This window comes from Budorcas taxicolor, chromosome 5, assembly GCF_023091745.1.
Source record: "Budorcas taxicolor isolate Tak-1 chromosome 5, Takin1.1, whole genome shotgun sequence".
Classification (NCBI taxonomy): Eukaryota; Metazoa; Chordata; class Mammalia; order Artiodactyla; family Bovidae; genus Budorcas; species Budorcas taxicolor.
Window position 1 is genome coordinate 62,933,131 of NC_068914.1, and position 24,711 is coordinate 62,957,841.

The following is a 24,711-nucleotide window of genomic DNA, read 5'->3' on the forward strand; positions in this document are numbered from 1 at the left end:
GGAAGTGGAAAGTGAATTATGCACGCTTACTGTTTTACCTTTTTGACTAAAAGCATTAAAATTTCAGACTTATAAATTGATAATAGTGAGCAGTTTGATGGTAGTGCTTTTCTTCAGATTCAGTGTTGGATCATTACAAATTATTAATTTGTGATTCATAGAGAAAGTATTATTTTCACTATTTACAGTTCTACATAGATTTTCAGTAGTAAAGTATAATAAAAAGCATTGCTTCCTCTCAAACTGTTAGAAGACTCTCAGACTTCTGAAATTGAAAAAACAATGTGTTTATTGCAGAAGGTACTATAAAATAAATCAGAGTAACAGAATATGGAAGCAGATGTCCATGGAAACAGATATCCTACTGACAACCAGCTTATTTCTTTCCATAAGTTATTTGTGTGCTAGTTATTTTGTCTTATCTTTTGTAGTGACTGTAATCTGGAAACCATATGCCATCCCGTTTTCAAAATGGCAAAAACGTCTAAGCATTTTGTGATGTTTATTTCTAACACAGTACACAGTGTTGGAAATTTAGAAATTCTTACGGAATAAATGACTGTTTATTTAAAGGGGCCAGTTTTATTTTTATACATATACTAAGTCTGTTAAATGTATGTGACCCATCAGAATACCATGCAGAGCAATACTGAAGTAACATGTAGAAGTAGTCTACTGTCTTGTCTGAAACATAGCTTATCAATTTCCAGTATACCTTACACATAGTAGTACTAATACCTTTTCCTGTCAGTTTATTTTTACCACGGGCACATAAGTTACATAAAATGTTAATTGCTCAGTCACACGTGTATGACTCTTTGCGCACATTAGTTAGATATATAAAAATTACTAATTTTTTTTAGATATTTGTTTTGTTTTTAATTTTTATTTTTACTTTATTTTGCTTTACAATACTGTATTGGTTTTGCCATACATTTTTTATCTGATGAGGCTGAGGTGTAAGCTCTGGTATTTAGGAAGACTTCATCTCATCTTGCTGACATACATCCTCATGTTTATTGTTACCATCCTTAAGTTTCCTTTATGTTTAAATCAGTATTTATAGTGTTATTAAAATTGATCCACCAGTACATTATCCAGATTAAATGATTAAATATTTGGATTTGACTGTTGATGTGTGTATATTATTTAATTTAATAAATTATCTTTTTTCTCTTTGTAGGCACTTTGTTTAATGGCATTACCATTTATTCCTGCATCAAATCTTTTTTTCCCAGTTGGATTTGTTGTTGCTGAGCGAGTACTATATGTTCCTAGCATGGGGTTCTGTATTTTGGTAGCCCATGGATGGCAGAAAATATCAAACAAAAGGTGAATTAAAATGTTAGTGCATTTAATGCTTACTAACTGTAGAATTTAGTATGATGCATTTAAGTGTTTAAAATGTTTATTCTATTTTTATGTTATCTTTTTATACCTTTTTGTTTTTCACATTGAGAGTCTTAGCTCACTAACTCCTACCTTATCTATGTTTTTCCTCATATTTCTATAATTTTATTTTACAGTCTAACACATAAGAGATTTTCATTCAGATGCAGATGCTACAAAGAACATTATTAAGACTAAAGTTTCAAATGATCATTGCTGCTTTCATATGTAATGAACTAAGATACAGTCTTCTTAAATGAGTCATATTGGATTAATACATGTAAAGTGCATATAGAAAGCAATATGCAATGTCTTGCTTCATAGAAACCACCATGTTCTAGTTGCCTTAAACTCACTGCTAAGGAACAGAATAATCACTGACTATATATAGAAAAAATAGTCACTGTTTCTTTTTTCTTACTTTCCCGTCCCCTTTCAACCCACAGAATTGACTTCTGTCTTCATCACTTTACTGTCGTGTAACACATTGAGTCTTGTGGGTAAATCTGATCAGTGCTTGGTTTAAAGTGTATTTCCCTGGCAGCTGTAAAAGTCTCTGTCCTGACTCTCCACCACCTGTGCTCATTTCTCCTCAACCTCTTTTCAGATTGTTCCTGTTGTACCAGCTCTTTAAATGTTTTTTATTTCTCAGAGTTTTACAAATAGCTGTTTTTCTCACATTGCATGTTCTCCCTAACGATCTCATCCGTTACTACAGTTTTCACTCTAAACTTTCTCATAGATGTATCCAGTTATAATCACTGCCAATCTTGTAGTGCCTCCCATGTGCCAGCTCTGTAATACACTATGTAGATGTGTTTTCTCGTTTAATCTAGACATCCCTTAACTTCATTTGGCACATTTGAAAATTGAAGCTCATATTAGTTACCTGAATTACACAAGACCACACAGCTAGTAAACAGCAGAGTCTTGATTTAAATTTATATCTGACTATCTCTCATGTCCATGGTCCTTCTGATCCATGGACTCTTATCCTGGTTAAGTGGATCTATCAAAATGAAAGAAACAGAACTCTGTAACTGAGGCAAAAAGCAAAAGCTCAAGGAACATTAATACTACTAATACCAAATAAGATCATAGTGATTATTGAAGTATAACAATCGTTTTGTAAGTGACAAATTGTGTCCCAAGTGATTAACCTAAAGCTATGTAAGTAATTTGCCTCTATTTTATAAAGGGTTAATTTTACTATGACTTTCAATGAATAGTTCTAGCTTTTTAAAATGTAAAATTCTGGGACTTCCCTGGTGGTCTACTGGTTAAGAATCCCTCAGCCAATGCAGGGGACACATTCAGTCTCTGGTTCAGGAACCAAGATCCCACATGTATAGGGCAGCTAAGCCTGTGCTCCGCAACTTTTGAGCCCACATGCCCTAGAGTCCATGCTCTGCAGCAAGAATAGCCACCGCATTGAGAAGGCTGCACACCACAACTATAGAAAGCTATACGCAGCAGCGAAGACCCAGCACAGCCACACACACACAGAAGAATAAGATTCCTCGAAGAATATCATGATAACCTGTGGTGTATATTGTAAGCGGTACTGTCTTTAAATATAGCCAGGGATGAGATTGACCCTTTATAAACACCACTAAGAGTATTCAGGTTATAGGTAATGATACAAAAGAACTCTTAAGAAGTCACAATTAAAAATCTGGTTTATCAGTTTTTTGTCATTGAACTTTATACAGTAGTGTTTATAATGTTTAATTTTTTTGGTGTTATTCTCTCTCAAGCTGGATGATTATTAGAACAGTCCCTAGTCTTCAGAGTAAATTCAAACACAACATTTAGAGATATTTAACATACTTCTTACCTCTTTTTGGTGATGAAGACAATGTTTTTTTGTTCTGCTTTTTCTTCCTTAAACAGTGTGTTTAAAAAGTTATCCTGGGTTTGTCTATCTTTGGTGATACTCACTCATGCCTTAAAAACACTCCACAGGAATTGGGATTGGGAGTCTGAATATACGCTGTTTATGTCAGCCTTGAAGGTAAAATGTTATTCAAAATATATCACCAATTATTTCTTATTGCCATTTCTGCTACGGTGTTCTAACTTTACTTTTAACTTGACAATTAATTCTCAATGTTAAATACTTCACCAAAAAATTAATAAAAATAATTTGTTCCTTGTATAATTATACCATAACCAGTGCTCTGAATAGTACTTAGTTGTATGTCTGGAGCATATATGAATAATTCCCCAAATGCTATACAGTTGTTAGACACTGAAATGATAAAATGTTTAAATGTGAATACTTTGTTTCATTTGTTCTTAAGGTGTACTGTTTTTTAACCTTTTAACATGTCTGAAATCAGAATAAATCTTACAGTGAAAGGCATCTTACAATTAGTGACCTTTTTTGTTTCTTAATGATATATAAGATAACGATGAGCCTTATAACTGGTGGCATCTTAGATTCAATGAAATAAAATACATGGCAGAAAATGGCACCCTATCATACTGAGGATTAGCCAATGGTTATAAAACTATAGGAAAGATAGGAAGTGGCAGAAAGGAGGGATGGTGCATCTCTATGGAATGGACAATATAAATGAGAAAAGTTCTTTTTAAAAATCATATGATTTGTTTTCTGTAAAAGTTATAAGCAAAGATTTTTTTCAGTTGCTCCTTTTCTTCAAATCTTTAAACTCTTAACTTCCTTTTTGGCTGTTTCTGTACTCTGCACAGTTCCCATTGCTCTAATAGATTGCATAAATAGCTTTATGTCAAGCCTCAAAATAAGTCATCAGTGCAGTGTTTAAACATATTCTCTCGTGCAAATTCCTTCTTTCCCAAAAGACTATAAATAATGGAGCAGGAATTTTCAAACAACTCTATGCTTTGATGAAGTAAAATTTTAATATATAAAATAGATGAACTGAAGTTTTAGCATGTTGATGTTGAAAGGGAGGAGAGGTTAAATTTCATGAAGCAGTTTTCATTTTTACCCCTTCTTCATCTCCATAGAACACTCTGTTCCTAATAATATATCAGACAGTTATCTGTGTTAATTGGAGTTATATATATGGAGTTATACATATGCATATACACACACACGTACCTGCACTTCTTTTTTTTCTGAAAGAAATCTGAATGACTTCCAGTTTTTTGGGGATATAATTGACATATAACTTCATCTTAACTTTAAAGTGTATAATATAGTTATTTTTAGATATATATGTATATAACAATCACCAGAATAAATTAACATCCATCACTTCCTTGAGTTACTTTTTTTTTCTGTGATGAGAACTTTTAAAATCTACTTTCTTATCAATTTTCAAACATGCAATATAGTACTGTTAACTGTATTCCCTGTTCTATATATTTGCATCCTTAGACCTTACTTATAACTCAGAAGTTTGTACTTTTGAACTACCTTCATCCATTCATAGACATTTCTGTGGAGTACTCCTTTCCTAATAGTATACCAAACAAAACCTGTGTTAATTAGACTCATTTTTTAAAATTTAACTAATTTCTATCTATACTTCTGTATTTAAGGTAAATAAAAATAATGCCAAATTATGGAATAATGTGGGTCATGCTCTGGAAAATGAAAAAAACTTTGAGAGAGCTTTGAAATACTTCTTACAGGCTACGCATGTTCAGCCAGGTAAGCATTATTGATTAATAAAGCTGTTGTTAATAGTTTGTTTTCTTTTTGAAAATTTGATTATATTTGTAGAAAGTAGGTGGAGTTTATTTTCAAGCTTTATTCCAACTGACTTGAATACTATAATGTTTGGTGCTGGCTTATTTTTTGAACTGGGTTATATGTTAGAGCTATTTATATCAGACATTTAGGGATTTTTTAAAAACAGATTTGTTGGATGGCACTGATGAGCAATTTTGGTGGAGTGATAGATACAAAGGCCTATTAGAGTAGAAGAAGAACTGGAGACAGTTGATATTAAAAACTGATAAGAAATGTTGGTATTGAGTATGGGGTCAAGAGAGGGTAGTAGGATGCTGGGGGTTTTTGTTTTTTTGGTTTTGGTTTTAAAGATGAAAGAAACAAGGCATGTATGTGACTAGTGCATTGAAGCTCGGCAAAGTAGTAATTCAAGGTTGGGGAACGGAGTAAAGGATCAGTGTTCTTGAATAGATGAGAATAGATAATTAGGATCTGGTACTCATGATGAGGACTTCAGTCAGCTGAACCAGTAGTTACCATATAGTAACAGGGAAAGCAGAGTACAGAAACACGGATACAGATAGGCAGGTGAATAATAGACAAATAACTTCTGAAAGTTATTCTTTGTTTGCTTGTTTTCTCAGTGACATAGAAAGCAGAATCAACAGTAGAGTGTGGGGAAGGGAGAGGACGTTCTGGAGATCTAAGACCAGGAGAGAGTCTGAAGTAGTCATCTAGGACATGGCTTCAGAAACTTTATTGTGTGTGTGAGTCACCTGGAGATCTAATGGTGCATGTTCTCGTGTATAGCGATTTAGAGTAGGGCCTGAGGTTCTCCATTTCTAATAAGTTCCTAGGTGATACTTATCCCACGAATCACATGTTGAGAAACGAAGATCTAGGAAAATATATAGACTAGGCAAACTCAGTGTGATTGCCAAGCAGCTGTAACACCCTTCTTCAGGTTCAGTTCAGTCGCTCAGTCGTGTCCGACTCTTTGCGACCCCATGAATCGCAGCACGCCAGCCCTCCCTGTCCATCACCAACTCCCAGAGTTCACTCAGACTCACGTCCATCGAGTCAGTGATGCCATCCAGCCATCTCATCCTCTGTCGTCCCCTTCTCCTCCTGCCTCCAATCCCTCCCAGGATCAAGGGATTGGCTTTTCAAGTATGCAGAACTGTCTGTATTGCAGAGTCTTTTCCAGTGAGTCAACTCTTCACATGAGGTGGCCAAAGTACTGGAGTTTCAGCTTCAGCATCATTCCTTCCAAAGAAATCCCAGGGCTGATCTCCTTCAGAATGGACTGGTTGGATCTCCTTGCAGTCCAAGGAACGCTCAAGAGTCTTCTCCAACACCACAGTTCAAAAGCATCAATTCTTCAGCACTCAGCCTTCTTCACAGTCCAACTCTCACATCCATACATGACCACTGGAAAAACCATAGCCTTGACTAGACAGACCTTAGTCGGCAAAGTAATGTCTCTGCTTTTGAATATGCTATCTAGGTTGGTCATAACTTTTCTTCCAAGGAGTAAGCGTCTTTCAATTTCATGGCTGCAGTCACCATCTGCAGTGATTTTGGAGCCCCCCCAAATAAAGTCTGACACTGTTTCCACTGTTTCCCCATCTATTTCCCATGGAGTGATGGGACCAGATGCCATGATCTTCGTTTTCTGAATGTTGAGCTTTAAGCCAACTTTTTCACTCTCCACTGTAACCAGTTGATGTGGTTGTTTTTCTCCCACTACTTTATATATAGTATAGGCAGGCACAGAGAATTTGGTTAAACAGGATTAGGATTTTGTCAGATGTGTTACTAAACAGAGTTAAGGGAATATTGAGACATAGTCTAAGCTGGTTATGAAGACATGTGAGAGAGGGTGAAACATGAGATGATGATCAGATCAGTGGTTTATAGATCTGAAATTGTTGGTTTCTGAGGAGGATCTAGCTGGAGCATTGCTTGTTTTCAGTAGAAATGCTGTTGGCTTTTCAAGCATGCAGAACTGTCTGTATTGCAGGGTATGTACCAAATATGGCCCCCACCTACCCAATAAACTCATTACTTTCCATTCAGCATGATAACCAAAGAGTACTTCCACACACACACAGTTCTCAATATACTTGGCGGGGTGGGGAGTGCTGTGCATGGCTCCCTTTGCTTCTGCTGGACAAGACTGTGACCATTGAATTGACTAGTTAAAGGAGAATGGGGGTGAAAATCATTGGAAAAAAGGATATCAAAGCAAGTATTAGAAGATACACCTTACATAGATTTGAAACCACGAAAGAATTTTGACAACTGTATGATTTTGGAGAGAAGGTGAGAATAAAAAGGAACCAGAAGCTTGCAGTTGGTCACTACAATAAGGAGGGATAGTGGTTAACAGAGTTTAATGACCTGAAATTCAGAAAGGAGTGGTTTTAAAAAGTGGCAGTGGTCTGCAAGTGGTATGGATCTAGGAGGACACTTAACTCCAGGCCCAGTGTTGCAAAAGATAAAAAGATCACAGTCATCACTTGGAAAAACTACCAGTTTTCCCAAGGCAAAGCTGAATTCTAGTTAGAGAATGTTGTAGAAATGTATAACTGATGGTCTGGCCATCTTTCCAATTTTATCTCCCCTGGCTTTTCATGCAGTTTAGTTTTTTCTTGAAATACAGGGCATGTGTGGTGGGCTTCCTCACCTCTTTGCATTTGTTCATGTTGAACCTAGAACATGTTTGAACTTAGAATTCCTCTCTTCTCCCTTTCCATCCGATCTACCATCCACCATATCCTATGCATCTCTTGCAACCCATCTCACATGGCTTCTCCTCTTCAGTTCAGTTCAGTTCAGTTCAGTCACTCAATTGTGTCCGACTCTTTGCGACCCCATGAATCGCAGCACGCCAGGTCTCCCTGTCCATCACCAACTCCCGGAGTTCACTCAGACTCACGTCCATCGAGTCAGTGATCTTATTAGAGGGGGAAAAAAAACCCTTCTGTCTTTCCAATTAGAGCAAATGTTTCTCATCTTCAAGACTCCTTACAACTTTCATATCTTTCCTGTGATATCTGGTATTTAAATGTTTATTTAAAATATTTATTCATTTAAAATACGTGTGTTACATTTGAACTGTGGAGCTCCCTAGGGATCGTGTGAACATCTGGCTCATCTTCACACCTGCTGCATCATCTAGCGCAGTTGTATACACAGTCAGCAGTCACTAACTCTGGCAGTTTTAATTCATTGCTTTCTAAAGCCTTTTAGGTTCATTCTGGGAGTTTTTAGAAAAGCAAAGTCATCTTTATGTCAGGCATGCAGGGACTTCAAGACTAAGGATGGTATTTAGGCCCCTTCAGACTTATCCTAAATTGCATAGTAATTTCTATCTCATTGTATTGTTGAAACTGAATGAAATTGTGTTTAGAGCTGCATGCTATTGCTAAGTTGGAGAAGGCAATGGAAACCCACTCCAGTACTCTTGCCTGAAAAATTCCATGGATGGAGGAGCCTGGTAGGCTGCAGTCCATGTGGTTGCTAAGAGTCGGACACGACTGAGCAACTTCAGTTTCACTTTTCACTTTCATGCATTGGAGAAGGAAATGGCAACCCACTCCAGTGTTCTTGCCTGGAGAATCCCAGGGAGGAGGAGCCTGGTGGGCTGCTGTCCTTGGGGTCGCACAGAGTCAGACACAACTGAAGCGACTTAGCAGCAGCAGCAGCAGCAGCTAGAGTGCTAGTTAGCTTCATTCATATCCAACTCTTTGTGACCCCATGGACTGTAGCCCTCCAGGCTCCACTGTCCATAGAATTCTCTGGGCAAGAATACTGGAGTGGGTTGCCATGCCCTCCTCCAGGGAGTCTTCCCAACCCAGGGATCAAACCCACGTCTTTGGTGTCTCCTGCATTGACAGGTGAGTTCTTTATCAGTGGATGTAATTATGGATGTTTAGTTTAAAATCATTTTTCCTTTCATTTTCAGTTGTCACTTCTGGCTGTTTTTGAGATACTTACTAAACCTATCTCCTTTAGTATGACTTACCTACCATCCTCTCAAAGTTGCTATTTCTATTAATAATAAGCAGTGAGCTAGAAAAATAGGCAAATCATTTATTACAGTGATTTATTGTATTTCATTTGTAATGTATTTTCATTGTATTTATTTCATTTATTACAATGAAAAAGTGCATAATCTTAGAAACATTGAATTTGGCATTCAAAGACTTCTGGCTCATTCTGTGTTTTTCAGCTATGTTCTTCATAGATAGATTTGACAGGTGAAACAACATGGAGAGGAGGAAATCAAGTCTTTTTGTCCCTATTAGATGTACAGATGGAGACAGATCTGTAAGTTTGGAGATAAGGGGAATGAATGGTCAGGATTAAAGATAAAGATTTGAAGTAACAAGCATGTAGGTAGTATTTAAAACCCTAGAGAAGTGTAGGATCACAGTGAGTAGAGATTCTTAACATTTAAAGTAGCTTAAAAAAAAAAAAATAGACATTCAATCTGAAGGCTTTTCTTGCTTAGCCAGAAAAAGAATATAAACTACAGAGTGGTTTTTGACCAGGCGACGTGCATGTTAGACAATTGATTATGGGTTTTTCTTTGTTTGTTTTGATGGTTACAGGTGTTTTTAAAAAATCAATTCACAAGCTAAATTTTTTGCAAATAGAATTAAAGTTTCCATAAATACGTTATGAGAATAGATTTTTCTCAGGAAACACCAGATTTCCCCTATGGTTTATTTTTGCCTTGAAATCAGTAATTTCATTTTTGTCTAACTCCAGCAAATCTTTGACACTGTTTATTATCAGAAAACAATCATGGGCCTGTAGTTCAGATTTGATGCCATCAAGAAGGGAATGATTTTTTAAGTTTTCAGAAGTTTCTAGATGTTTATAATTTATCTTTTTAAATAAATTGACAAGTCTGTGCGCAGGAGATAATGGGAAAGCAACACAGATGCCTAGGCTATCAGTGCAAGAATACGTAGCTCTACTGTTGATGGCTGAAGAGTTATTCGGCACAGAGTTGCCTGATATTTGCCAGTCCTCCTTTACCTTGAATTAAAGACAGACTGCTAGATTCATGCTGCTGTTGGTTTGGATAGTGCACTCACAATAGCAAGGTTGTTTTTTGAAACTCTGTAGCTTCTTAGTCATTCAAATGTAACTGATTTTTATATTTTGTCTGCTTGCTTACTTTTTTTTTTTTCCCAAATTTAAATTTACTTTAATAGTAATGCTCTTTCCTCCTGGAATCTTAAAACTTTGTAACTTACAAAGAAATTTGCTTTAAAAATTGTGCTTTTTCAGTTTTTTCCTTTTAGATGTGTCATATAGTTCTTTTGATGCTAAAAGCTATCTAATTGCTATCTTTGTTCCTTGAGAAAGTAAGGATGCCTTACTGAGTGTCTGAGGCCTCCATTGATATCTCCTTGCCATAATTCTAAGAACCTGACCAGTGTGTAGTAATTTGCCTTGTCTTTCATCCTAATGGATAAATTCTTTCTTTTCTAAGATTAATTGGAGCTCCTTTCAGTGATATATTAAATACTTAGTTGACCTAATTGCACTTTTATTTACTTAAACTTTCAGTTTATTCTTTTCTTAGATTAAATTTTCACTTATACTTAATTTTTTCAGGTTCTGTACACTCTTTAGTTTTTTCTGGGTAACTTTCTGATCTCTAGGGTAATTGGTATAGATTTATCTGATGTTTAAAAAAAATAAAGAGCTTGGATAAACAAGATCCTACTGTATAGCATAGGAAACTATATTCAATATCCTGTGATAAACCACAATGGAAAAGAATATGAAAAAGAAAGCTTATATATATGTAACTGAGTCACTTTGCTGTACAGCAGTAATTAACACGTCATTGTAATACAATTATACTTCAATAAAAAGTAAATTTTTTAAAAAGAGCTTTTTAAGAGCAAAACTCTGTATACTCTTGGTAATGCGGTGCATTTCAACCTTCGCTCTACATCAGAATTGCCTCTGAAACTTTAAAAAACATTTTTGCAGTCCTGTTTTTGAAGATTCTGTTCTGATAGAACTGAGTGGGATAAGATATCTGAATTTTTCAAAGCTACACAAGTATTCTGAATGCAGCCAGTATTGGGAAGCATTTTTTTCTTTTTTTTTGACTTGACCCCCTACTGAAGCCCCATGAGATTCAGTAATGTATCTAAAAACAAAAAAAATCAACCTTTTTCCCCCTAATCTTGTCCCTTAGTTCTCTAACTGAAGCTGTATGGCATCTAACAGCTTTTGTGCAGTGCACACAATTGCCAACCTGAAACATAATATAGCAAGATCTTAGGACTGTTACTCTCCTCCTAGGGGAATGCCTAAGATATATATGCTTGGCCCCTATGTGTCCTGGGAGTTGCAGGCAGAGAACTATTCCACAAATGCAAAATCATCATCGGTGTCACAGGCAAGTAGTAATCATAATTTGAAACCTTGTCATGTCTGTTAGAAATTCATGTTGAGTAAAATTTGTCTAAATTAAGATCTCCCTTCTTTCTATCTTTATTCCAAACCTTTGAAATATTTACTGGAAAGTATATCTTGAAACCAGTGTACAGTGAACCCTCATATCTTTGTAATTTGAATTGCATATTTTTCTGTCTCTGAACAAATTTGCTGAGGGCTCAATTTTCTGTATCACAAAATGAGACAAAAGTTCCTGACATTCTGATATTAACACAACCTTTTTAAAAGTTTTAATTAAATTATATGGTAATATATCATCATTTAAGGGAGCTGGGCTGCTGCATCCTAAATACTATAGAATCCTGATAACTTACACTCCAACCATATTCACAAAAATTTTTAAAAAGTTTCAAAGTTTTTCAGTCTGTTTGCCCCTTTCCCACCATGGATGCATATTTGCAATTTATAATACTTGAGATTATTGTGGGAATCATGGTGACCCTTTTCACTTTTAGAGTTGAGCCATACTTTCTGAGTGAATTCCAAAGCCATGTGATTAAGGAAATAGAAGTAAGCCTTAGTATAGGACAGTAAAATATAGTGAAGAGAAAAAAAACCATAAATTCCTTCATTATGTTTATTTCTCCTGTCTCGTCTCTTAACCCTTCCAGAAACCATTCAGATAGTTTTTTTTCATATCATATGTGTATTTTCTGTTCTTCCAGTACTTTATAATAGTCTCTAGTGTAGCCTTGCCTCGTAAGTTTTAGTAAGTTGTATTAGAAGAGCTTTAAGGAGAAAGCAGGACCTATTGCCTGCTTTCGCATTTTTTGCCTAGTTGTTGCTCAAAACATGTCTTCTAAGTAATTTACACTGGACACTAGTTAGTGTATCTGCCAACAAATGATTTTCTTTTATTTTAGATGATATTGGTGCCCACATGAATGTAGGAAGAACTTACAAAAATTTAAATAGAACCAAAGAAGCTGAAGAATCTTATATGACAGCTAAGTCGCTGATGCCTCAAGTAAGTTGTCGAAAATTATTCCTATTGTGTCATGTCTGCTGGATGTTTGTATTGAATAGAATTATCCAGATGGAAAATCTTTATCCTTAATTTGGATTAAAATTAAGGTGTCCAGTGAACCATCTATTACTGTTTTATAAAAAATTGCATTTACCTATCTAGCTCACTTAATTTAAAAAGCTCATAGTCATGAAAACTAAATCTATGAAATTATGAGTTTTAGATATTTTTTATTATAAGTTATCTATGACTTTAAATGACTTTAAATGAAAAGAATTTTATTTATGTACATTAAGCAGTAAACATTAACTCCTATTAAAAAATAAATGAACAAAGCAAAGTGATAAAATGAGTGGATATATATCTGTGCCTGTCAGTTGCTATAACGTCACAAGTACAAGATTTCTTGGATATCACAAGACAAAGTTACAAAATCTGACACTGCCCTTTATTAGCTGTGTGTAATCAGAAAAGATAGTTCACATTGCGCTCTAATTTTCTCAGTAGTAGTTTGTATTAATACTGTAGCACTATTGAAATGAGTTGATAGTTTGATTTTGATAGTTTGATAAATGTTTTAAAAACACTTAGACCACATGATACATTAAGAATTCTTTCAGTCCTAAGATTCTAAAGTTAAATTGTGTTCAGTGGATTTTTATCAGATATAATTTATTGTATTCATTGAGAATTGGGGTTCACATATATTATACCTAATGACTTTTAGAGTTAATTGATAATTTTATGTCTTAACTCCAGCAAACAAGTGAGGAATTAGTAAAGCTCTGAAGTAAAGTTAACTACCCCACTGTCACAACCAGGAAACATTTTGCTGACAACTTGAAAGTTGACATGGTATAACAAATATACTAGACTGAGGAAAAAGACCTGAGTTCTGTTCCTGGTCTGACTCCAGCATACTAAGGGACTCTAGCCTGTGGAAGTTCTGACTTATATGACTTATAAAATAACACATACACGAAAATCTAATGATAATCTACTGAGATTAGCATGAATGAAAAAATACATCCATCATTGCGTCAAAGCATTATTTTACTTATATTTCGTGAATACTGCATGTTATTTCATATTTTTATGTTTTATTTTAATATAGCAGTTAGCTTTTTATCCTCTGTGTAAATTTTAAATAAGACATTAGGACTTCTTCAGATTTTATTTGGTACTGAAATATCAACTTATAAAAATGTTTGTTTTTTTATTAATAGATTATTCCTGGTAAAAAATACGCAGCCAGAATTGCACCTAACCATTTAAATGTTTATATTAATCTGGCCAACCTGATCCGAGCAAATGAGTCCCGACTGGAAGAAGCAGATCAGCTGTACCGACAAGCAATAAGCATGAGGCCAGACTTCAAGCAGGCTTACATTAGCAGGTATAGTTCGCTTTAGGCTTTCACTATAAAAGATGGAAGCTTCATCTGCATATACATTTAGGCTATCTTCAGTAATTTGGCTTTTTTTTCTTCTAGTAAATCTTAGTTGGTAACCAAGAGCATAGAAACATAGCTTGTTTTAGACTAACAAATTTAATTTATTTTAAATTGACAAGAGGGATGACCCAGAGGGATGATAATGCGGAGGGAGGTGTGGGGGGCGGGGAGTGTTCAGGATGGGGAACACATGTACACCCGTGGCGGATTCATGTTGATGTATGGCAAAACCAATACAATATTGTAAAGTAATTAGCCTCCAATTAAAATAAATAAATTTATATTTTAAAAAAGAGAGAGAATCCATAACTTAAAGCAGCAAACTTAGGTTTATTTATACAAAAGGAAGGGTAGAAAAAGCTCATTGGTTTCTTTTGCTTCTCAACACCAAATTCGTTTTTACCTAAAACAGCCAAAATTTTCCTTTTATGATTGCTTCTTAATTGTAACAAAATAATTGTTATTTTTGCAAGAAGTAGTTACTTCTTAATTATTATAGATTAAGAAATCATTGTATAATTATGGAATCATATAAAATAATCAAGAAATAATTATATAATATCCAACTATCAAAAGAATTGACTGGTTATTTATGCTTTTATTACAAAGAAACTTCAGTTGGTAGTAAAAAATAAAAATTTGGCAATGTGTCAGAATCTAAGATATTTCATGTAAATGTTATCATTTGTGTTATACTTGAGAAAAAATTGTTTTAAACTTTGTTTTGAAGCCTGCTCCAGAAACCTAATTATAATTTATCACATTGTTTATATGGAAAATGCATTCAGAATTTAAGTTTTTATCTGTTCATAAGCTGAAAGCTGTCTTTCTTCAGCATTGTCTAGTACTGAAATTCACTAAGTTTACTGGGGTTGTATCAATATATAAAACCTGTCTTAAGTTAACTTATAAAGAATTGCTTAATAATCTCTGCATTTATTTTAAAAATAATATTTTGGACACTTATTCTAGGAAGTTTGAATATTAATAGTTCATTTGACTTCATGCCTATGCTAATATTTTAGGAAAGAGTAGTATTAAAATTGATTCTTATATCAGTACTTAAATTGATTTGCACATATGTAAAAATGACTTTTTAAGTTCTGTAACAGAAAATATAACCTTACTAGAATGATTTTCAGACTGATCATCATTTCCAGATGTGTTCCTCAAAAGTAACTACAGGTGGCAGTATTGCCCTTCCATGCTACCAGATCAGCTTTTTAATTCCTTTAAGAATTCATTGAAGAAAACTAAATAATTAAAAGGGGTAAACAATTTTAAATGTTCTGCTTTTTGTATAGTTAGACATTGCTAACAAAGATTTGAATACTGGAATTTCCCCATCACTGCTATGTTTATTTTCCTTCTCCAGATGCTACTCATCTTCTGACAAATTGATCTCCCACTCTAGTTGCTATCATTTTTCTTATGCAGACTAGTCTGCTGTTTTTCAAGATATATTCAAAGGATATATTGTCTGTTCCCCTTTCTTGGATACCTCCCGATATCTTACCCTCTAAAGGCAGGCATGTTTTTTCCTTCTTGAATAATATTTGAAAACATAGCAAACCAAATGTGCAAAATTAATCTGTTTAGGTTTAAGGACAATTTCAGATAGTTATTTTTGAAAAAAAAATTTAAGAACCTAAATTAAAACGAAAGCTGTGAATATGTGGAAAAGCTTAAAACTTGTGAAAATAGTATCTACAAGACTGACATGATAGTATAAGTAAAACTTGTGTTTTTCCACAGAGGAGAATTGCTTCTAAAAATGAATAAACCTATCAAAGCAAAAGAAGCATATCTTAAAGCCCTAGAGCTGGACAGAAATAATGCAGATCTTTGGTACAACTTGGCGATTGTTCATATTGAACTTAAGGAACCAAATGAGGCACTGAAAAACTTTAATCATGCTTTAGAACTAAATCCAAAGCATAAACTAGCATTATTCAATTCTGCTATCTTAATGCAAGAATCAGGTATGTTTTCTCAAAATTTCTCTATATTTAAACATACTCTAGTTTGAAATATAATAAAGTCGTATATTATGTTACCCCAGCAAACATTTTATGAATGGATGGTTTTTATCAAAACTGCATAAATAGTTATAAGAAGAATATTTTAAATACTTGACATACACCTTTCAGGTAATATACCCTAGCATATGTGTCATTCTAAATGTTAATTTCTCTGGTATATGCTAAAAATGACTTCTCAAACAGTCTATTAAGCAATACTTTATTCATCTATTTTGTCACTTTATACCTGGAAGTATATTTCTTATGCATAAATATCATACTATTCAAATAATCTGAATTTGTAAAAAAAAAAAAAGTTTTAAGTAATTATTTCTAGGGTGTCAAGAGCATTATATGTTTTAAACAAAATAGTATTCTATTTTCCCTTGATCTATAAGTCCAAATATTTTCAATATCATGTTATACCCAGTGTTACTGTTTTCTCAGATATTATAATTTCCTATATTTATATAATTTACCAAAACCAAATTATTCATCACAATAAACGAGGATCTTTGATATATCAGAATTTTAGTTCTGCTCCAGAAGGCAGTATATATAATTTATGGTTTTTTTAATTTTTATGTTTGGAGAAATCTTTATATTAATTATTAAATACTTTCATAAAACTTTTGCAAAAAATGTAAGAACCATATTTTATAATTAAAGAGAGTCTTTGAGTTTATTTTTACCAGTCATCTATTTTATAGATTAGAGAGTGAGGACCAAATAAATGTAATAACTACCCTAACTTCATATGTCTAGGTTAGTAAGTAGTCCAAGACAAGAACTTAAGCCTACTGATTTATTTCAGATTTCTTTAATCATCATGTTATCAAATAAAAGGATAAAGATCTTTATGCCTGGCATTCAGAAAAGCTTAATTTAGAAAACTAATGTTTTTGTAAAGTTAGCTATAATTTAACACAAAATTAATCCCTGGGGTGTGTAGTTGTAGAAGCTGAAATTTTTTTGGTACTTATTTGCAGTAGACATCATCTCAATAAATATTTGCTTCCTGAATCTTAATTTATATTTATAGGCTTTAGATATAATGGTATTCTTTTTATATTTGAAATTTCCTAAAATATTTTAAGTAACATACAAAATATATCTAATTTAATAAGAATGAAACATCTTGTTCATACAATATAGTTACTATTTGCTGAGCAGTTTGTATGTATCTCATGCAATTCTTAGAGGACTCAATAGGTTAACCCAGACAAGTAATTATTTTAGTGAGTAAAGTCATAATATTAACAGAATCATGATTGAATATATGTCTCTATTTTCAAATTCCATGCACCTTCCTCTTAATTCTCTATTCTTCCTCAACTCCCAGTTAGAATCTAAACTTGTCAGGAAATATTTCACCCTATTTTAGTTTTTGAGGAACTCTTACCACTTGTAATGTGCTATCAATCCAGTACATCAAACACACTTTCTTATGAAAACTTTGAGGGTTTTGCTTTCTGCTTTTTAATTTAGATACATCAATTAGTTGTTTTGATGCTCAGTTCAGTCACTCAGTCGTGTCTGACCCTTTGTGACCCACCCCATGGACTGCTGCACACCAGGCTTCCCTGTCCATTACCTGTTTTGATGCTATGTTTTTATAATCTAGATAAATATTTGCACCTCTGTTTTTTACCTCAGACTTACTCATTTGCTAATGATATATATTTTTTTTCTTTTTAAAAAAATTCTTAGGAGAAGTTAGACTCAGACCTGAAGCTAGAAAACGACTTTTAAGCTATATAAATGAAGAGCCACAAGATGCTAATGGTTATTTCAATTTGGGAATGCTTGCCATGGATGACAAAAAGGACTCTGAAGCAGAGATATGGATGAAGAAAGCCATAAAATTACAAGCTGACTTCAGAAGTGCTTTGTTTAATCTGGCTCTCCTGTATTCTCAGACTGCAAAGGAATTAATGGCTTTGCCAGTCTTGGAAGAATTACTCAAATACTATCCTGATCATATCAAGGGTCTCATTTTAAAGGGAGACATCCTGATGAATCAAAAGAAAGATATACATGGAGCAAAAAAATGTTTTGAAAAGATTTTGGAGATGGATCCAAGCAATGTGCAAGGAAAACACAATCTCTGTGTTGTTTATTTTGAAGAGAAGGACTTATTAAAAGCTGAAAGATGCCTGGTTGAAACATTGGCGTTAGCACCACATGAAGAATATATTCAACGTCACTTGAATATAGTCAGGGATAAAATTTCTTCATCTAGTTTTGTAGAACAACCTGTATTCCCAGCTGGTAAGACTTCAGGTGTCGTTGGAGATAAAATTCCAACTGAAAATGTAAAAGAAATAAAAAGCGAGCCCAGACGTACCCAAATAATAAAAACAAATGACAATAAGAGTCAGTCTAAAGCCAGCAAACAATTAGGAAGAAGTACAGACAAAGAAATTCCCCACAAAACAACAAAAGAAATCAAAGAAATTGAAAAGAAAAGAGTTGCTGCTTTAAAAAGACTAGAAGAGATTGAACGTATTTTAAATGGTGAATAGCATTACTCTTTATCATGTGACAGGGTTTCAAAGAACTTCAGTCTGTATCATGTGATTACTTATACTGAGAGCTTTGAAAAATAGTGAGCATACTAAGAGTCTCTCATGAACTGCCTCTATGTAGTATCAAAATAAGATTTTCATTAAAGACCCTTTCATTACCCCAGAATATGTTTTATATTTGACAGTAGTTTTTTGAGTTTGGGGGACTGTAGCAGAAATAGTAATCACAGGTGGCAAATCTGTATCTTTTCTTATAGAAGGTAGATTCTTTCAGCAGAATAATATTGACTACTCTCAATTAAAAATAATCTGAGGTCGGAATGATAATCCCATGGTGGCAAATCTAACATGTGCTGGTTTATTCTGTGAATTCACATTGATTAGCTAACCACATTCTCCTTTAACTATTGGAGTCTGACTGTGAGTTGAAAACACTATTGAACACATACTTTTTTCCTTTGTAACCTTCTATTTAACTAAGGGACTTTGCACTACAAAAGAATACTGGTTGGCTTTCTTTACTTTGTATTCTTTTTTGATTTTTAGAGGGAAAGCCGGATGAAACATTTTAAAATAAGTCATATGACATGTTAGCTTTAGAATGTATTAATATTTTCATAACTGTGTGCTTGTCCTTTACTTCCCTATCTATATGGCAATTTTTAATCAGGAGAAGTTTTAAGTAAGTATATATACACACATTTCTGATGGTGCTCATTTATACTGGACTTTCATTTCTTTTGTGTACTGAGTTTCACAGCATGAACCACACAATCACCACATAATCATTGACTCTGACTTTTATTTCCCAAACTATTCCTTTTTCTTAGGGACATAGTCATATTGAGAAATCCCAGTAAGTATAACTTTATTAAACTTTTGAGTTAAAAATGTAGTAAGATTCTCTTTCATGTTAGTGTTATCTTTCTAGAGTTACTTGAATTTTAATTTTGTTTCCAAAACACATCTTAATTAGATACCTAAATTGAGTTTTGTTTAACTGAAGGCAAAACAATGTGATAAAGTTTATTTTTAAACACTAAGTTCTTGATAGCTTGTTACGATGTATATTTTTATTAAATATTTATTTTGACTACTGAGCTTTAATAAAATTTTTAACACTGTTTTAATTCCATCAAGTATGGAAAATAAATTGCTATTGCATTTTTTTCTCTACATATATATATTATTTGTTATCATTCAGTTGCTCAGTTGTGTCCAACTCTTTGAGACCCAGTCGACTGCAACATGCCAGGCTTCCAGGGCATTTAGTAGAGTTTAACCAAAATTTCATCATTTTTGGCCTGCTGTCCAGCTAGAAAAAAAGGTAATTAGCCTAATATAGGATTAGCAAATTAGTCTGCTGGTCTTAGCACATTTAAAGCTGAAAATTGTTTGAAGAGTAGATATAAATCCAATTTATTAATGTAAATCTGATTTTTTTCATGAGTTAAAATCCATTTTATAAGACTCATATAGTTGGTTTTAGTTTAAAATGTTAAAGCTCAAGCTATCATCCTGGAATAGTAACTAACTTCTAATGTAGCATTTCAAAAACTATTTCTGTTCCTTTGAGATAATTTCTAATGTTTCAGAAACCATATTCTCTTAACTTTTTTCTTAAATGTTTTATAAATAGATCATAAGAAACATGGTCTGCATTAAAGACCCACTCTGACTAGGTTCTCTGAGGCTCTGTCATAGGTTATTTTTTAGGCAATATAAACCGAGCACTGACAACAGTGGTAGCTCATCTATGATTCATTAAAGCATTAAAGCAATACTTAATTTCAGTGTTTAAATTACAGCTTTGTTACTCTGGATATATGATGGAGAATACCTCATATACTATGACTTGAAAAATGAAATTGTTATTACATTCTCTGCGCATATCTTGAGAAGTTTGAGTTTAATGTCTTCTTTTATAATATCAAGTGAGGATAGTTGTGAAAAGTAGAAGGCAATCTTTTACGACAGCAGACCAGAATAAAAACTTAGAATAATATTTTAATAAAATTATGTAACTTTCAAAATATATGTTAATATTATCTAATGATTTTTACAGAAAAAAAATTGATCTCCATATTAGAACTTAAAACAATGTCTATCATGTTGAAAATGTTCATATTTTGAATAGTTTATTGAAATCAAATTCACTGTAATTAATTATTTTTTCAAATCATTGTTTCTAAACCTTCATTTCATATTAGAATCATCTAGATCCCACCCTACAACATTGCAGTCTGAATTTCTTATTGTCAAGCTGTGCTTCAGTTTTTCAAAAGGCTCTCAGAGTGATTCTAATTCATAGTGAAGGTTAAGGACCACTAGTCTAAATTAGTTCAAGAAAATCCTCTTCTCTCTCCCATGTTAACTGTTACACTAGTGATATAATCCAATTAAGTTCTGATGCTTTAACTTCATTAAGGAATATGTTCTTCTGATACCTAGAAGTTCCATCAAGCTCGCTTATGTAAAAGATTATTTCTTCTGTTTAAATTCATAATACCAATTTTATTCAAGCTGTTCAGCTGAAAAAGGGAATGAATATTTTTTTCCTTTGGAGCTGCCATTTTGGGGAAATGGAGTGTAGGGATATTTTAGCCCAGTTCACTAACTTGTTTCAGAGTTGTAAGCATCTATAAGTTTGTAAAAGGAAGCTTATCATAGGTTTATGTATTAGTAAGGGGATGTAGTTTTAGTTCTTGCTGTTTTACAAAAGAACCTACTCTGTTGGAGTTCTAGAAAAGCTTTGACAATCCCTAAGGGGTAATTATGCTACACTTTCCTTCACTGCTTCTTAGAAGGAAGAATTAACTCATTATTGTTTTTTGTGTGCTTCTATATATGCTTCTCAGAAGGAAGAATTAATTTTCATATTGTTTCTATATGTGTTTCCTTACTAACATTCAGAATTGGGAATTTTGTCTTATAAATTCCAGTAAGTAATTTTTATAAAGTTGAAAATTTGGAGGATAAAACAAATATGTTTGCAATTTTCTCTTTATGTAGGTATCTGGTATGTGAATTACTTAATTCTATAAAACCTCTTGCCTTTCATGTAATTTGAGCTCTCAACTTCATGTTACAGAATGCTTCTTTAAAGATGCTTTAATGAAAAATATTATGAAAATATATAGATTTGTATGTCAATTTATACTTCAGAAATCCATATATTTGTCATATTTATTTTTTTAAAAACCTCCTAATTGTCTGCATGACTAAATGATATTTAAAATGAAACCTCAAATATATCTGGTACCTTTGTCTGTAGTTTAATTTGTTGGAAAATGTCACCATCCATGTTAAAGTTTCATAAAATAGTTGCTAGTTATGTGCATTTTATATTTCTATGGCACCTGTGTGTACTGTATTTCTAAGTATTCAGTATTAAATTGATACCTTTTAAAACATTAACCTGAATTGCCTTTTAGTGTTAAAATGAAAAAATATAATAGCAATTCAAAACATTTCAGCCCCCACAAAGAAGAGCTGGTGGGTAGTTTTATTAGCAATGATATGAGAAATGAAAGAAAGAAAGTGAAGTTACTCAGTCATGTCTGACTCTTTGCGACCCTATGAATTGTTGCCTGCCAGGCTCCTCCATCCATGGGATTTTCCAGGCAAGAATACTGTTCCTTCTCCAGGGGATCTTCCTGACCCAGGGATCAAACCTGGATCTTTTGCACTGCAGGCAGGCTCTTTACCATCTGAACCACCAGGGAAGCCCAATGTGTTAACTTAGTTCCTAAGAGTGATACATTTACAACCCAAAGTGACAGAAACTCAGTGAAGAAAATGAGACAAGTTCACGTGTGAAATTTTATACATATGTGCAGTTGGAAGTCAGTGTAGTGAAATAATTAGTCTGAATTATGAATCTACCTGGATTCAAATACTGGCACCACCCTTGCTAAAAAAGTACAGCTTAGGAGAAGTTTAACCCGTATGTCATCAGTTTCCCTATCTGCAGGTTGGGGAAAATACTTTTCCTCATAAAGTTATTAAAGGGACGTATATATATGTAGTGTATGTTGTATATATGTTTATGTATGTATTGCAATAGATATATATCTCCTTTTGTAATAAATTGGCAAGTATCTATAAATATTGCATGCCCAGCCATCACACTGTAAATAACCTTTACAAAAGTTTTGACCACAACCATAATTAACGTCACTCAGTGTATTTTGTGATTTTCAGCCATGAAAATTATTGGATGTGATTGGCTAAATTATTTTTATGTGTCTCAAAGAATGAAACAGTTTTAACAGCCATGTAACCAGTGATACAGATCTATTCACTGTTGTCTTTATTATATTTGATTATAGTTCGATGGTCTTCCCTAATGGCTCAGCAGGTAAAGAATCTGCCTGCCAAGGCAGGAGATGTAGGTTTGATCCCTGGGTCAGAAAGATCCCCTGGAGAAGGGAAAAGTTAACCCACTCCAGTTTTCTTGCCTGGAAGAATTCCATGAACAGAGGAGCCTGGTGGGCTACAGTCCATGGGGTCACAAAGAGTCAGATATGACTGAGTGACTAGCACTTTTTCACTTTCATAGTTTGATCATGTTGCATTGTCAGACTAGAAAAGCTGAAGAATCAATATATTTTTAGTTTAATAAAGATGAAACTTACGGACAGCTTTCCAACGAGCAATTTTTAATTTTTATCAGATATCAACATCTGTTTCAGGAATGTGACACAATGTTTACATGTCAGAGGTTTTGTTTAATTCTATGATGTTTCTAAATTGGTTTGTTTAATAAGTTCAGCAAATATGAATAGACTGTATATTTATATTAAACATTTAAATTACTTGGGACAATAGTAAATAATAGATACTAGTTATTGTAATTGCAAGATTCAGACTTGCAGTTGTATGTGATTTATATATGTATTAGCATATGTAATTGGAGAAGGAAATGGCAACCCACTCCAATGTTCTTGCCTGGAGAATCCCAGGGATGGGGAAGCCTGGTGGGCTGCCGTCTATGGGGTCGCACAGAGTCGGACACGACTGAAGTGACTTAGCAGCAGCAGCAGCATGTGTAATATCAATGATTACAAACAAATTACTAGAAATTTAATATTAGATTAGATGTTCCATAGGCATCTAAGCCATAAGGTATATAAATCTAAAATAAAATATATTCATTAAATATGAGGTATATAAATTTATTTAATATTAAAATGCACAAATAAGAACTCTAAAACTAAGACACCTTAATAGCATACTACCTCATTCTTGCTCTTCACTGCCATTAGGAAGCAGTATAAGATAAAATATACCTAAAAGTCTCTGAAGACAATTTCAGGCAAATTCATATGCTTTAGAATCTACTTTCTTGGTGAATTCTGTGACTGTAGTAATAGAAGCATATTTCCCATCAAGTAGCATTTATATTCTATAAGAACCTGTTACCTTCATGTTTTTGCATTGAACAGAATATCCCCTACCAAACAATTTTAGTTTGCCCTTTCTTAAAGACTTCCATGATTAAAACTCAGTCTTCTTTATTCCTTCCTCTCCTGTGGCTTCCATTTCTGATATTAGGAGCATAGTCTGATTAATGGGTGGCCATCTTGACAGGTAAATCAAGTGAGCCTCTTATTTTGTAAAGTTGCAGGCAGTGTAGTATGAGCTATTTGAGAGCTATGGAATTGCTCAGTGCCTAAAAATTGAGGTAGAATTCTGCATAGGTTTGAAAGGCCAAAGAAAGATTTGTAACCACAAAGCCATTCTTGACCAGAGCCCTGTTTTTGGTGGCCCTGGCAAGCCAAGTGACTGCCCTTTGGAAGTGGAATCAGCAGTACTGGGTTGTCAACAAAACTATACCTTAGCCTAATAGCAGTATCTGTAAAATGAATTCCTGGAAGTAGATGTAGTGTGTACATTTTATTTTATTTTTTTTCATTAATATCTTTTTTAATTAAAAATTTTATCAAAATACAGTTGATTTACAATGTTATGTTTCAGGTGTACAGCAAAAATGATTCAGTTATACATATAAAGAAGTTATATATATATATACTTTTTTAACATTCTTTTCTATTATAGGCTATTATAAGATATTGAGTATAGTTTCCTGTGATATACAGTAGATCCTTATTAGTTAGCTATTTTTTATATATAGTGTGGATAGTTACTTCCAAACTCTTAATTTATTCCTCCCCCACCTTTTTGTTTTTGTT

At 33.5% G+C, this 24,711-nt stretch overlaps 1 protein-coding gene across 1 annotated transcript in view; it reads left to right on the top strand.

Annotated features, from left to right (window-relative positions):
- TMTC3 (transmembrane O-mannosyltransferase targeting cadherins 3) overlaps positions 1 to 18,514 on the top strand; it is a 34,697-nt gene extending 16,183 nt beyond the window's left edge. Inside the window, exons 7-13 of the mRNA XM_052640808.1 lie at positions 1,184 to 1,332; positions 3,283 to 3,403; positions 4,921 to 5,032; positions 12,412 to 12,515; positions 13,742 to 13,911; positions 15,724 to 15,950; positions 17,700 to 18,514. Coding sequence (XP_052496768.1) covers positions 1,184 to 1,332; positions 3,283 to 3,403; positions 4,921 to 5,032; positions 12,412 to 12,515; positions 13,742 to 13,911; positions 15,724 to 15,950; positions 17,700 to 18,514 — 1,698 coding nt within the window. The remainder of the gene's footprint in view (positions 1 to 1,183; positions 1,333 to 3,282; positions 3,404 to 4,920; positions 5,033 to 12,411; positions 12,516 to 13,741; positions 13,912 to 15,723; positions 15,951 to 17,699) is intronic.
- The last annotated feature ends 6,197 nt before the right edge of the window (positions 18,515 to 24,711 follow it).